Source organism: Urocitellus parryii, chromosome 3 (assembly GCF_045843805.1).
Source record: "Urocitellus parryii isolate mUroPar1 chromosome 3, mUroPar1.hap1, whole genome shotgun sequence".
Taxonomy (NCBI): domain Eukaryota; kingdom Metazoa; phylum Chordata; class Mammalia; order Rodentia; family Sciuridae; genus Urocitellus; species Urocitellus parryii.
The window spans coordinates 205,182,596-205,197,585 of record NC_135533.1 but is presented as its reverse complement, the minus strand read 5'-3'; the positions used below and the strand labels follow the sequence as shown (position 1 = coordinate 205,197,585).

Sequence of the window (14,990 nt, the reverse complement as noted above, 5' to 3'; positions counted from 1 at the left end):
CGCTTCACCCCACGCGGGGCGGCCCTTCCGCCGAAGGCTTAGATGTTTTGGAGTCCGTTTTTTTTGTTGTTTTTTGTTTTTTGTTTTTTGTCGTGTTTTGTGGTTTGTTTTCTCTCTCTCTCTCTCTCTGTCTCTCTCTCTCTCTCTCTGACAAGGAAGCTTACAGTTTCTCCGAGTGCTACAATACTTGCTTTGCTGTCACACTGAACAAATGTACACTGTCTCTTTGTTCTCCAGAGTGCTCTTGGACACAGTTTTTCACGGAGGAGAACAAAGACCGCACGCCGGCAATAAAGCACCGTACATAGTAGGTTCAGGAATGTAACACGCCATGTACATCCGTGTCCCAGGAGAGGGCTGCTGCTGATCCTCACCTCACATCGGTCTCCTCTTCCCGGTGGTCTGGACTCAGGCTGGAGGGTGCGCAAGCACACTCCAAGTGCTCCTCCAGCCTCACCTGGACCTCTTTCAACCGTGGCTTCTTCCTGACGTATTCCACCTTGGCCACCTTGACGCGGCCTGTGCCCATTCGGAGGAAAAGGAGCATCGAGGAAGCCATTCCTGCAGTCTGCAAGACCAGGACGGTCATTTACGAGATACCTCGGAGCCAGGTGGACCCCACGTCTGCCAACTTCCTGATCTGGCCGCCGTGCGTGGAGGTGAAGCGCTGCACCGGCTGCTGCAACACCAGCAGTGTCAAGTCCCAATCACTTCTTAAAGGCTCCGCCTCTTCCTTTTAATTGACATGTTGTTGTGCACGTTTTTTGGAGGAAGATTGGGATAATCCGATCTGATCCGTGTGTGCAGTGTGGGATGATCCCATCAGGTTAATTCGCATTTCCACCTCCTCATTGCTTCTTTGTGTCTGAGCTCGGCTCTTCACTAGGTTGTGGCCGGCTGTGTCACCCCACTGTGCTACAGAGCGCTAGAACGTATTCTCTTAGTAGTGTTACCATGGAGACTGCATTTCAACATGAGTGTTGGAGGGGACAAACATTCAAATTGCAAAAATACCAAAACCTTGGCCTCATCCATAAAAGAAACTGTCACCAGCCACTCCCCACGCCCCTCCCCCAGCCCTGGAAACCTCGTCTCTGCTTTCTGTCTCTCTGGATTCTCCTGCACTGGACATTTCATCCCCATGGGATCACACCCCAGGTGGCCTTGAGTGTCTGGATTTTATTCTGGCATCATGTTTTCCAGGTTTACTCACACTGTAGCACGTGCCAGTGCTTACTTGCTTTTTATGGCTGAATAATATTCCGCTGTATGGGTGGACCCTATTTCGTCTGTCTACCCATCTGTTGATGGACACTTGGGCTGTCTCCATCTTTTGGCTACCATAAATAGTGCTGCCCTGAACAGGAGTGCTTCAACACCTACCTGCTTTCAATTCTTCTTCATATAGATGTAGAAGCCGAATTATATGGTAATTTAGCATATTAGTGTTTAACTTTTTGAGGAACCACCAAATTGTTTTCCGTGGTGGCTGAAACACTCTGCATTCCCCCAGCAACATACAGAGGTCAGCTATCGCCACATCCTTGCTAAGGCTTGGGGTTGTCTATCCCCCACCCCCACCCTGGCTTTTTGTGCTGGGGATGGAACCCCAGGCCTCCAGCCTGGTGCGCAGGTGCTTTACTACTCAGCTATGCGCCCAGCCCCCTCTACACTTTCAGATATTTGTCTGAGTCAGTGGGAGGTGGTATATTATAGTTGTGATAAAATTTTGGCATTTTATTCATTGTGGATTTTTGTGTTAATTTTGATTTCAAAAATATGGCATAAAACATTATTTAAAATAATGTTTTTGTTATTTGAACGCAATTTAAATTTTGAGATCATATTATTTATCTTGATTTCTATTTTTTTTTAATGGCTTCCCACAAACGCGGAAACCTGGCCTTCTCCTTCCTCCCCTCCGCCCCTTGCACCCCTCCTGGGTTCCCAAGGCTCGGCCCATTCACGCGGCATTTCCTGTGGTGGCCTCCAGAGGGCGCTGCTGCCCCGCTCATGCCGAGCCTGGCTCTTCCCGGCCTCAGGTTAAAAGGCTTATTAACACATCTCCACCCGGACCTGGTGGGATGATGACGTTCACCATGCACAGGTGGCTCAGAGAGACGGAAATGCCTGAGGCTCAGGGCCTGCTCAGCACATGGGGATTCTCATGGCTATTCCTTCAGAGTACTAATTGAAGAATTGCATTCTTTTCCTATGGAGAAATTCAAACACTCGCCTCAGCCAGGACCACCATTATGCCCTGGCCAGCCCTACTCCTCCAGGCCCTATCTACATCCCATCAGTTATTTTGAAGCAAACCGCAGTCATCTCATCATTCCATAAATGCGATTTCTTTTGGTATCCAAGGGAGATTGGTTCTCGGACCCCCAAGGACACCAAACTCCCGGGATGACCAAGTCCCTGATATAAAACGGCATGCTATTCCATTAGAGCGTGCACGCATCCTCCTGTGGTCTTTGAATAATCTCCAGGTGACTTAGAATCCCTAAGCCATGCAAATGCTGTGGACGTAGTTGGGATGCTGTGTTGTTTATCTTACTGTCAGGGGAAAGAAAAGGTCTGTATCCGTTTAGCCCAGATGCAATTTTTCCAGATATTTTTGTCTTGGGATTGGTTGAATCTGCAGATGCCAAACCCACAGATATGTATTATGTGTCTCTAAAAAATAGAGACGCTTTAGAAAACTAATCTAAATCCCATTATCACATTTCAAAACCTCTGCCAAGAATTCTTCAATTCCGCAAGTTCCTGTTCAGCTAACAACTCAGGTTTAGAGTCGTGCTTCCGTTTGACTCTCAACTTACCTCCTTTGCCATGGGAACTTGAGCAAGTTATATAACTTCTCTGAAGCTTGTTTTCATCACTGATCAACCAGGGGAGCAGATTGAAGTCCCCAAGTTTGCCTGGAGAACTGGAGACAGTGTAGGTATTTGTACCCCAAACTTGAGTCCATCAAAATCAAATAACAATGGACTGGAGGGGCTCTCAGTGGCAGAGCTAGCAGACCGGAGGCCTGGAGGTCCACCCCCAGAACCCTCAGAAAAGAAAAAATACAGTAATATTGTTATCACTGGGACAGATCAGTGGTTCTCAGTGAGGGGTCAGGGGAATTTTGCTCCCCAGGGGACCCTTGGCAAAGTCAGGATACATCTTTGGTTATCACAACAAGGAGAGGCCAGGGATGCGGCCCTACAGTCCACAAAGCACTAGACGGCTGCCCACGATGAAGAATGTTCTAGCCCAAATGTCATCAGTGCCAAACTCGGGAAACCCTGGTCTAGCAACTTAGATTTCATGAACATTTGCTGAATTTTTTTTTTAACCCAGGGGTGTTTAACCACTGAGCCACATCCCCAGCCCATTATTATTATTATTATTATTATTATTATTATTATTATTATAAGACAGGGTCTTGCTAAGTTGCTTAGGGCCTTGTTAAGTTGCTAAAGCTGGCCTCAAACTTGCTATCCTCCTGCCTCAGCCTCCTGAGTAGTTGGGATTACAGGTGTGCACCACCGCTCCCAGCTGCTGGAATGTTCTTGACATGGGCTGCGGAGCTGGGTTTGATTCCTAACTGCTGCTTACTGAGGGAAGCTGGTGGTGGTGGTCATGATGGGGATCAGTCACGGCCGACAACTCATGGGCCCCTCCTATGAGCCGGGTGTGGTGCAGGCTCAGTCTCTCATAAAAGCATTATAAGGCTGGGGCTGGGGCTCAGCGGTAGGGCACTTACCTGGCATGTGTGAGGCACTGGGTCCGATTCTCAGCACCACATATAAATAAAATAAAATAAAGGTCTATCAACTAAATATTAAAATAAAAATAAAAAAGCATGACATTCTTACTAGGCCAGGAGGTTATTGGAAACCACATGTGACCTCATTTCTCTGGACCTGTTTTCTGCATCTATGGGACAGGAACCTAATATCTGCCTCTTGGGCTTGTATTTTGGACGGCTGATGCTGAATGCCAACTGGCTGGCACCTCCCAGACCCTCAACAGATGGCATCTGCTATGATGAGCGGTCACAGCCTGGCACACAACAGTTAACCGCCACTCCTGGCTGAGCGCCCAGCTGAGCCGGTGCCTGAGAGCCAAATAATTCTTTTCATTATCCCAGTTGCTGGGAGAATTGGGCGGGGAAAGACCCAGAAAGTGCCTAAGACAAAAGTTACTAGAATTGCAGGAGGCTTGTCTTCTGGTGGCTCTGGGCTCGGAAAACTTTCTTCTGTGACTGCTTCTCTAGAGGATTCTAAATTGGCCTTTCTAGCACCAGCAAGAACAAGAGGGAGGCTGAAGTCCCCAGGGAAAGCCAGAAGACAGATACTGCAAAGGGTCTGTTCCCTTCCTGGGGAAGCCTGGTCTTGCTCAGTGTTCTGCAGCCACAAATAGCAGCTGAGAAAGATGGACGATTGTGGATGAACCCACTGAGGTAACAGTTATTTACTGAGCACCTACTATGTGCCAGGCAACCCGGCCTTGGCAGACAAGATCCTTGCACCGTGTAACTCACATTCTTGCAGGAGGGACAGTGTACATCATGGAGAATCATGTGGTGAGTACTGTGCAGAAAATCAAAATAGGGTGACAGCATTGGGACTCAAGACTAAAAGGATCACTGAGCAATGGGACAGTCAGGGAGAGCCTCTCAGGAGGTAGCATTTAAGCTGAATTGTAACTGACATGAAAGAATGCAGGATAGCATGTCCAAAGGTCCTGAGGCCAGGGGTCCTTAACCAGGAGTGATTCTGCCCCTTGCGAGGCATTGGCAATGTCTGGAGATTGCTTTAATTTGAGACAGAGTCTTGCTAAATGACCTAGACTGGCCTAGAACTTGTGGTCCTCCTGCTCCGGCTCCCAAGTAGCTGGCTCACAGGGTGTGCTCTTCTGTGCCCAGCTCTGGAGATACTTTAAATTATCTCGACTTTGGTGTGGTGGGGATTGCTTTTGTCATCTAGTGGGTAGATCCCAGAACGTACAAGACAGTCCTCATGCGAAAAGGAGTGACCTGGTTCTAAATGTCAGTCACACACAGAGAGAGAGAGAAAGCCTGGGTTGGAGAATATGCAGAAATGTGGGGGGAGTGTCACGGTCAAAGGACACTGATCCCCTGGGGACATGAGGAAGCAGTAATCCAGGGAGGGTGGCCACTGCTGGAGTGTGATAGGGCCCAAGGCCGTGGAGAAAAGGACACCATTGTGGGGGAGGTCACTTCAAGGTCGGGAGGCTGGCGAGGCGGGGTGAAGGGAGCGCGCAGACAGACACCAGCATCCGGAGCAGGGGCCCCGGCAGGTCAATGGGTGAGGCTAACGCAGAGGGTCTGGGTGGAGGGTGGGCAGCTGGCTGCAGGGCCAGGCTGGCTTTGGGGTCTCTGGAGAAGAAGGGACCAGGCCAGGCCTGATGCTCCTTCAGGGTGAGTGGGGAGGTCCACTCCAAGCCTGAGTTTTCTCATCTGTAAAATGGTGACAGTCACCTCTGTTACTGGACCTTTTCAGTTAAGATGGACCGCCCAGCCCCGCCCCCCCCATGAACACCTGCACATTACTCTGTGTGCCCGCCCTCCTGGGCCGAACCAGGACTTAATGGGTTAAACTTCAGCCCCTGACCTGCTCCTGGGAGGTGATGGCTCAGCCCTGGGAATGGCCTGGGAGAGCACTTACACAGTCACACCAGACTGTGGCCAGGTGGCTGCTGGTGGGCACTTTGCATCACACAGAGTCAGTTGACCTCAGGAGGGGCTGGGGACTGCAGTCGGCCATGCAGGTGGTAAACCTGTCCCTTTGTCCCACCTCCAGCAAAAACCTGGGCACCAAGGCTTAGGGTGGAATCCCTGTTTGGCAGGACACCACGCGTATTGCCACCCACTGTTCCTGGAAGAATTAGGTGCTGGCCATCAACGCTGGGAGGGGACAGAGGGAAGCTAGCACCGATCTCTCCCGGACCCTGCCCCATGCACTGTACCCTTGGCTGATCCTCTCTCTCTCTCTCTCTCTCTCTCTCTCTCTCTCTCTCTATATATATATATATATATATATATATATATATATTCTCCCCCAGTGGGGCTGGGAATGGGACCCAGAGCCTTGAGCCTGTTAGGCAAGTGCTCTACCACTGAGCCACACACACCCAACAAAATCCATATGTTTAAAAAGTTTCAGTTGAGACCTAATAATTATAAATTCTTCTGAGTACAGCATATTTCAACACATGCATACCATGTGCAAAGAGCAGATCAGAGTGATTGGCATACCCCCCACCTCACGTCGATCATTTCTTTGTGTCAGGAACATTCAAAATCATCTATTTTGAAATATGCAATTAGTTGTTATCAGCCATAGTCACCCCCACTGCGCTATAGAACGTTAGAAATTATTTCCCCTATCCAGTGTGCACCTGTGATCCCAGCAGCCAGGGAGGCTGAGGCAGGAGGATCGTGAGTTCAAAGCCAGCCTCCTCAATTTAGGGAGGCCCTAAGCAGCTCAGTGAGATGCTGTTTATAAATAAAACATAAAAAGGGCTGGGGATGGGGCTCAGTGGTGAAGCGCCCCTGGATTCAATCCCTGGTACCAAAAGAAAATGAAGAAGAAGAAGAGATGAAGTCCGCTCTCCAGCTGTAGGCCTGGCCACTACCCTCCTCCCTCTACCTTCTCCAGTGGCTGGTCTGGTCTGTCCACTTTGATCCACCCTAACCATCACCTACGATGGCTTTTCTGAAATTATAAATTCTTCCATCAAATCACAGACCCTGAAGGTCTTGGGGCTCCTGAATGACAGCGATCCTGGGTGAACCAGGCAGAAGGGGACAGCCAGAGCAGGCACAGAGGCAGCACGGAGCGGGCCCTGGTCGGGGGAGCGGGTGCCACCTGGAGCCCGCTGCCTGGCGTTGGCAGACCCGGCTGCCTGCGGCCCTGCTCCAGGGGGCTGTCATCTGGAGGCTGGCCCTTAACTTGTCCTCCCTCCACGGAGGCCCCCAGAGTGAGCGCCCTGAGTGTCCTGGCTCTGCTGCAGACAGTGGCCGCCGCCCGGGAAAGGCGGCCCCTCAGCTCCCCCAGGAGACGCCGGAGCCCCGCAGCTGGCCCGCAGGGGCCAAGGTGTGAGTTTGTTCTCCTCATCTTTCCCGGTGGTCTGCGACTTTGCCGAGGTGGGTGGACACAGTAAGCGGCCAGGGTGGCCTCAGCAATGTCCCGTCGGGGGGAGTTTCTCGGTGGCCCCTCCAGTCCCCTTGCACACCTGGGCCCAGGCTCAGCTGATACGGAGGCCCCAGGGGACCCAGGTGTTGGAGAGACTGGCTGGTCCCTGGGTCCCAAAACCCAGCACCAGGAAACGGCAGTTGCTGTGGTGACCACTGAGCGCTCAGGGCGGGGACCGGGAAGGCTGCGGGGTGTGGAGGAGGCGGCGTCCAGGGGCCTCAGTTGGGAGGCCACTGGCCAGAGCCCCGTTAGCGCTCGCAGGCCCAGGAGAGCAGGAGGGACAGCAGCCACCCTCCTGGGCACCGAGGGGACGGGGCTGCCGCGGCTGAGGGCTCCATGGAGGGTGACACAGCCGGACCCCCTGATGGCTTTGCCATCTGGCCTCCCAGGAGGGTCACCTGGCCACTGGCGTGAGGTTCCTGGGCCTTAGACCCCTTCCCAGGAAGGGAGCGTCCAGGTGGGTGGGCAGCATGAGCTTGGAGCCCCTCAGCCCAGGCACCCGCCGGCGGCTTCTCCACGGGCAGCCAGGTCCCCTCCCGGAGCCTCCCCCCAGCAGTGTGGCCATCTTCATCAGCTCCACCGTCTCAGGTAAGGTGCAGGCAGGACGGAGGGCCCCGGGCAGGCGGGCAGTCTTGGGGGTGCCAGGGTAATAATGGACAGGGTTCACAGGGTCCTCCAAGAGACCCTCATGTGAAGGCAGCTCAGCTAGTGACCCACCTGGGAACCAGTGAGGGGGAGCCTCCTGGACCCTCTGTTTCCTCCTCAGTGAGCTGGGCTGAGCCGGCTGAACAGAGTTGTTGTGAGTGGCATGTGACATTGCAACTAGTATCTATAAGACATGTGCATATACTGGGCTTCAAAAGTGCCAGATTCTTGCCACAGCTACACGATCCTGCGTGTCAGGACCCTGTCCACCTCCCTAACTGTCTCATACCATCTTCAATTCGTCCGAGTGTCGTAGCCACACTCATGTCTGGCAGGTCCTGGAACCCACCAAGCCCTGAGCCTGGCGTCAAGACCCCCACCCCGAGTTCCCCTTCCCTTGGCCTTCCCATCTGTGGGTTTCCGCAAAAACACCTCCTCTTCAGGGAGACCCCTCTGCCCCTGTGGAGAGTGAGTGGGTCGACCCTGTTCTCCAGCACAGCCCACCGAGGCTTCTCGAGCAGCACTTTTCATAAATGGCCATCATGAGTTTGTGTCCCCTGCCACCAGGCCGTGAGCTTCACAAGAGCCACAACCACGTAGAGCCATGTCCTGGTGAATGGTTCATGATTGTTCTCCAAAAGAGAAAGCAAACCCACAAACGCCACCCACAGCCAGACACCCATCCAGGTTGCCTGCCAATTTCTGGGCTGTAAATATCCCCCCGACAGCTTCGAGCTGCCAGTCGAATTTACCAAACCACGCAGTAGCACACCATGATCTGCCATTTCTATTATCCCAAGTTCGTATTTTTAAACAGCTTCAAGTGCAAAGCTCATGGTAAATGGAGTCAGATAGGGGCTGGGGTGGTGGCTCAGTGGCAGAGCGCTCGCCTTGCCCATGCGAGACCCTGGGTTTGATCCTCAGCACCACATACAAAAAAACAAACAAGTGAAATAAAGGTGTTGTGTCCAACTACAACTAAAAAAATAAATTTAAAAAAATGGAGTCAAATAATTTGGAGGTGATGAGTTTTGCATACTTCACAATCTTGTCTTTTAGTGTGCTGTCTTCCGGTGTAAGTTCAGTTTTTTTTTTTTTAATTTTTAAAACAATCTGATTTTATGTTAATATGACTATGAACAACCAGCTGACATTTTTAAGTTAGTAGCTCGCTCTCTCTCTCTCTCTCTCTCTCTCTCTCTGCAGTGTTGGGGATTGAACCGAGGTTTTCTCACATGCTAGGCAAGCACTCTGTCACTAAACGACATCCCCAGCTCTTTTATTTTATTTATTTATTTGGGGGTACCGGGGATTGGACTCAGGGCCACTTGACCACTGAGCCACATCTCAGCCCTATTTTGTATTTTATTAGAGACAGGGTCTCAATGAGTTGCTTAGGGCCTCACTAAGTTGCTGAGGCTGGCTTTGAACTAGCGATCCTCCTGCCTCAGCCTCTGAGTCGCTGGAATGCCAGGCCTGAGACCCTACACAGGTTAATTACATATCTCTCCCTGGCTATTGTGCCATTGATGCTTACCAAGGGTCTGGGCGCAACGTAACTGCCTGACAAATATTTTATGGACACATTTAAATAGCCTGAGGCCCGGTAAGGCAGAGGTGACCTTACTTCATTGCAGATGGGGATGATGATGCGGTGGGAAGGAGGCATATCCAAGACTGGACACCAGGGTCCGCCACCATGCTAAGGCCCCTAGACAGATTTATTTTATTTGCATCAGTAGTTTTGAGAAACTCCTCTCATGGATTCCAGAGTGACAACCCCCTGGCCACACAGAAAACAAAGATTTCTTCACTCGAGCTACTTGGGAGATTGAGTGATTCAGCTGCACTTCCTGGGTTGGGGGCTGAGACTTCAGCAATGTCCAAGGCGAGTCCTTGACTTTGGGGAGCCTGCAGCCCTGCAAAGAGAGGCCCCACCCCCATTTCATGGAAAGGGAAACTGAGGATAGCCTGGCACTTGGCACAAGACTACACGGTGCAGTCACTGGTGGGGACGGTCTTGGTGTCTAAGCTTACACTGGGCCTGGCTGCCAGATTTAGAAAAACAAAACACAATAGCCCACACCACCAGGATGTCCAGTTCAATTTGCGAGTCAGATAGATCACCAATATCCTTCAGCATAAGTAGATCCCAAATACTGCATGCAATGGGACATACTTATGCTAACGAGGTATTCCATAGCGTATGTAGAATGCAAATCCAGCCAGGCATCCTGTGTTTTACCTGGCCACCCTCATCTAGGGTGGGTGACCCATCGTCTTGGTTGGCCCAGGACAGAGGGGTTTCTTGGGATACGGGATTTAAATAGTCTGTCCTGGGAAAGTCCCAGGCCACCAGAATGGCCGGCCTCCCTGGGTTTGCTTATGTATTTATAGTTGTAAATGGACACAATACCTTTATTTTATTCATTTATTTTTATGTGGTGCTGAGGATGGAACCCAGCGCCTCGCTCGTGCCAGGCAAGTGCCCTGCCCTGAGCCCCAGCCCAGCCCCTTCCTTGAGTTTACTTGATGGTTTCTGAGTCTTTGATTTGCTCCAAGTGGCTCTGGCCTTGGTGGGGACACATGAGGCGATAAGCAGAGCTTTTTGGGGAGGGTTCTGGTTGCTTCGCGCTCACAGCCTCACGGCGTTCCTTGCAGATATGGATGCAGAGAGGGAGGCCCTGCAGTCTGCCGCCTGCCCACAAGTGCAGACCTTCTGCCAAAAGCACGGCCTGACATTCGAGGTAAGGGCTGCCTTGAGCCATCGGGAACCCTTAGCCGGAAGGGCTCCAGGCCGGCTGAACGCCTTCCTTGTTGGGTCTTGAAATTCACAGTGATTTTAAAACAAGAGGTCTGCTGTGCTTTTGCGCTGGGCCCTGCAAACCCCCCTGCGAGGTGGCTGTGCAGAAAGGGCCCTGGGATAGTGACGAAGCAGCCCTGGGCCTGGGGCTGACCCTGCGGGGGGCATGGCACCGTGGCTAGGAGAGATTGCTTTGGAGCCCGGGCCCACCACTGCCTCCCTGGAGGTGTGACCTTGAGCATGTCATTGAAGTGTCAGCTTTGGTCCTGCCCTGGGGGCCTCCGTGTCCCGGGGCAGCTTCGGGAGGAGGTCAAGACTGCCGTGTGGTTTTGGGGGTGAGGATGGCGGTGGGATGTTCTTCTTCCTGGAGCACTGATGTTTTGCTCCCTGGGCACAGTCCCCACGGTCCCCACACAGGGTCTTCTATGGCTCTTGGGCCAATCCCAGTCTGGGGATTCGGTTTCCTGAACTTCTTGATGCAGAAACTCAGGAACCGTGTCTGGAGTCTCAGCTGGACTGAGGCTGCCTCCTTGGAGGTACGACAGCGATTCATGGCATCAAAGTCCCGTTTGATTAAAAGATGAAGCACCGTTTATAGAGTACTAAGAAAGAAGTCATGCTGGGAATCTCGCTCTGTCATTGATGGCGAGAGAGAGTTCAATGTCAGAGGCACTCACAGGAAAACAGGCGGGCAGCAAACTGCTCAGACCCCTGTGGTTGTTTGGTGCCCACACCCGAGCTAAGTGCTGGACCTTGTGAGTGTCCTCAAGGCAGTCAGGAGACAGTGGTCCCAGGCAAAAGCCCTTCCTAAGGCCCGTCCTGACTCTTTTCCCTTCTCTGCACCCAAGCCTGAGGATCCTGCCCTGTTTCGCTCCGGCCACCTTCAGTCCCATTGCTGTTTACCCCTGGCTGCAGTTGGTTATGAGTCTGCGTTTCTTTCTCTCTGAGCTAAAGATGTTAGGAAGAAGAGGCCTGTCCCGAGTCCCTCTTCTCCCCTCATTCCAGTCTCCCCCAGGCTCAGCTTTGCCTCTTGAACTGAACCCTCCTGCCTGCCTCCCTCTGGCCCTCAGAAATGGACCGCAAGCATGCGGTTGCCAAGGAGACCTGGCTGCACCCAATTTCGGTCCAACTAAATACCCTCCTTTACAGAGAAGGATCTGGAAGCAAGCATGGACGTATCCTCGTTTAAAAAGGAGCAGTTTGAAAACACCCGGTTGCCTTTCTCAAAATGGTTTTCAAATGTCGTTTTCAAGTAAATCTTTGACTTTGGGATTTAGGTTGACAGGAAGTTTGCCTGACAGTACAGAGAGTCCCCCTGCACGGCCTCTCCCACTGTTAAGACCCCACCCACCCGGAACAACTGCCTTGCCATAATTGTAACATTTTTTACAACTACAAAAGCCACATGGGTACGTTGCTGTTAAGCAACCTCCAGATCTTATTCCACGGGGCCAGTCCTTTCTGGTGGAGGATCCCACCCAGGGTCCCACCTGGCAGGCTGCCCTGGTCTGTGTCAGTCCTCAGTCTTTCCTTGTTGTTCACGGCCGTAGCTGTCTCACAGAGGACCGGCTGGGCATCCTGGATCACTCCCTGCCCCCTGACCTGGGTCTACCTGATGTTTTTCTCATGATCACACAGAGATTATGGATTTTGTTTTAAATTCTTTTAATCCAGAAATCCTCCTAGTGTCAAAAATTATCAAAAGGAGCTGGGCTCGGTGGCCCACGCCTGTCATCCCAGTGGCTCGGGAGGCTGAGGCAGGAGGATCACGAGTTTAAAGCCAGCCTCAATAAAAGCAAGGTGCTGAGCAACTCAGTGAGACCCTGCCTCTAAATGAATAGAACTGGGGATGGGGCTTGGTGGTAAAGTGCAGCTGAGTTCAATCCCTGGTTCCCCCTCCCCCCAAAAAAATTATTGAAAGGAACTTTATGCTTTTGTCAAAGGGAGTGGAAAAAACTCACCCATCACGTCACCTCCCTGACAACCCCCACCCTTCTGATCCCCAGGTTGTTGATCTGAGGTGGGGAATTCAGAACTCGGAGGCCACTGACCACATGACCACCGAAATCTGCTTGGAAGAGCTGGACCGGTGTCGCAAGACGTCCATCGGGCCAGCTTTTGTTGTGAGTCCCTCGGGAGGGAGGGGGAGACCTTACTGCCTTTTCCATCTCCAGGATGTGGGCCCTGATCCCCAGCCAAAGCAAACAGAGGAGGGAAGCGTGTGGCATTTCTCCCGTCCTACCTGTTCCTAAAGCCTGCCCAGGGCAGACATGGCCCATGGATCCCGCCATTCTTTCTGCAGCCCTAGCTGGGATGAGGCATTCCTAGTCAAATGAAGCAGCAGAGGAGCTGGAGGAGAGAAGGTTAAAGCTGGAAAGCATCTTAGAATTTGATGGAACTTTCCTCCTCCTCTCCCCCCACTCATGTCTGTGTGACTCTGGGAAGCCAGAGGGAAAATGGGAACCCACAGGGTTTGGGGAATTCTTTTCTCCGTGTACCCACAGATGGCAGGTGACCTTCCATGGCTGGCCTTCTCTTGTGGCTTCCCAGGTGTGCCCCCTTGTTCATCAAAACAACCCCCAGTCACAGTGAACAGTGGGAACCTTGGTCCTTGGATGGTATCTCAGCACCTTGGCTTCATGCCACATCAAGTTCCAGATCCCGCTGAGAAGTGTGACATTTACTCTTCAAGCCCTAGAGCCCAGGCTACCAAACTACAGCCTGTGGGACAAACCTGGCCCACGGCGTGTATTCGTAAATACATTTTATGGTCCCTCAGCCACTCCCATCTATTCCATAAAGTCTGGGGCTGAATGATAGCGAGCCGGGACTTCTTGACCCGGATCCTCTGGGCTGCAGAACACCGACCGTGCGGCACTTTCCGAGAAAGTCTGTCCACCCTTATTCTAGTTAGCAAAGAAGGAAAAAAATAAAGTATCTTTGCCCCACTCGCCTTCATCAAATCACGAAGAAGCGTTTAGCAGCTCCAGATAAGAGGGAAGAAACTCTCCCAGAGATAAATTAAAAAAAAAAAAATGTAGGAGAGAGAGCTGTTTGCTGGGGTGGGGGTGGGGGACGAATGGACAGAGTCTCTCTGGCTGTAGCATCGCAGGGTCCAACACAGGGTCAAGAATCACGGGAGCAATGCAAGTTAGACTAATTAAAGTCACATAGAATTAAGATGTCAGTTCCTCCTTTGCACGGATCGCCTTGCAACAAGAGGCTGTCATGTTGGACAGCACAGATTAATATTCTCCCAGCTTTGTAGAAAGTTCCATTGGAGAGTGCTGCCTCATAGATTAGACCTCCCTCGAGAACAAGACCAACCAACCAACCAAACTCAGACCCAGGGCCGGCTGGGAGAAGCCTTCTGCACTATACTTTACTGTAGGTAGGCTGCTCCTGTGTGAGCCTGTTTTTTTTCTGGGTTCTTCTCTTCATATATCAGCACTGATTTATTTGAACGAGTCTTGCTTTAAAATGTGTTCTAACATCTGGAAGGTTCCACAGCCCTGCTTAGAAATTCCCTTCACCATCATTTTTCTGGTTTTTAAAATTTAATTTTCCAAAGGAACTCTGTGATCAGGCTGTTGAGTTTCCAAGGTGGGGGGAAATGTTTGAAAACAGAAAACAGAGAGCAAGGGAGAGAGAGAGAGAGAGAGAGAGAGAGAGAGAGAGAGAGAGAGGGAGGGAGAGGGGGGGGGGAAGAACTCTAGGAGGAATTAGGTTTTGCAATCCAAATTGCAGGCAGCAAAAAGCACATCGTGGCCTCCAGATGGCTGGGAGATGGGAGGATGATCTCCAGGCCTCCCCAGGTCTAACCAGCCAGCCTGGAACCTTCCAGAAGGGCTCCAGGGCGGGTGACCAATGCTTGCTCTGGCTTCCCTCTTGAACCCGGCCCCGTCCCTCCACTGTCCGAGATGCCCACCACTGTTGTCCTCCAAGGCTCTGATCTGGGGGACTTTCCATGGAAATCAGCTGTGCTGGTAAACAAGCCATTAGGCAGCACATCAGCAGGGGACGGCTCCCCAGGGCGCTTCCTTTTAGAGGTGTCTCGTGGGACACCAGCAGCTCCAGGGTCTCCAGAGCCCCAAGTCACTCCTGCTGGGAGCTCTTCCTATTTCCCTGCTCCCCTCCTGCCAGCCAGGGCTCCTTACCCTGATCTCTGTGGTCCACTGGCGATGACTTTCCCAACCTTTCTGGTTCCTCCAAGACCATTACTGTTGAAGGGACCGAGGCCCTTCAACGTCCCATCATCACCGATTCCCTTGATCCAGCTTTCCCAGGTGCACACCCCTGGAATATTCTGGAACAACCCAATGGGGTGGGTG

General features: G+C 51.9%; 1 protein-coding gene across 2 annotated transcripts in view; it reads left to right on the top strand.

The window, feature by feature from the left end:
* Positions 1-10,519: 10,519 nt before the first annotated feature.
* The window catches only part of Nwd1 (NACHT and WD repeat domain containing 1), a 61,070-nt gene continuing 56,599 nt past the window's right edge, over positions 10,520-14,990 (top strand). For both annotated transcript variants that reach the window (XM_026390044.2, XM_026390045.2), the window contains exons 1-2: positions 10,520-10,603; positions 12,666-12,782. In XM_026390044.2, the coding sequence (XP_026245829.2) occupies positions 10,520-10,603; positions 12,666-12,782 (201 nt within the window). The remainder of the gene's footprint in view (positions 10,604-12,665; positions 12,783-14,990) is intronic.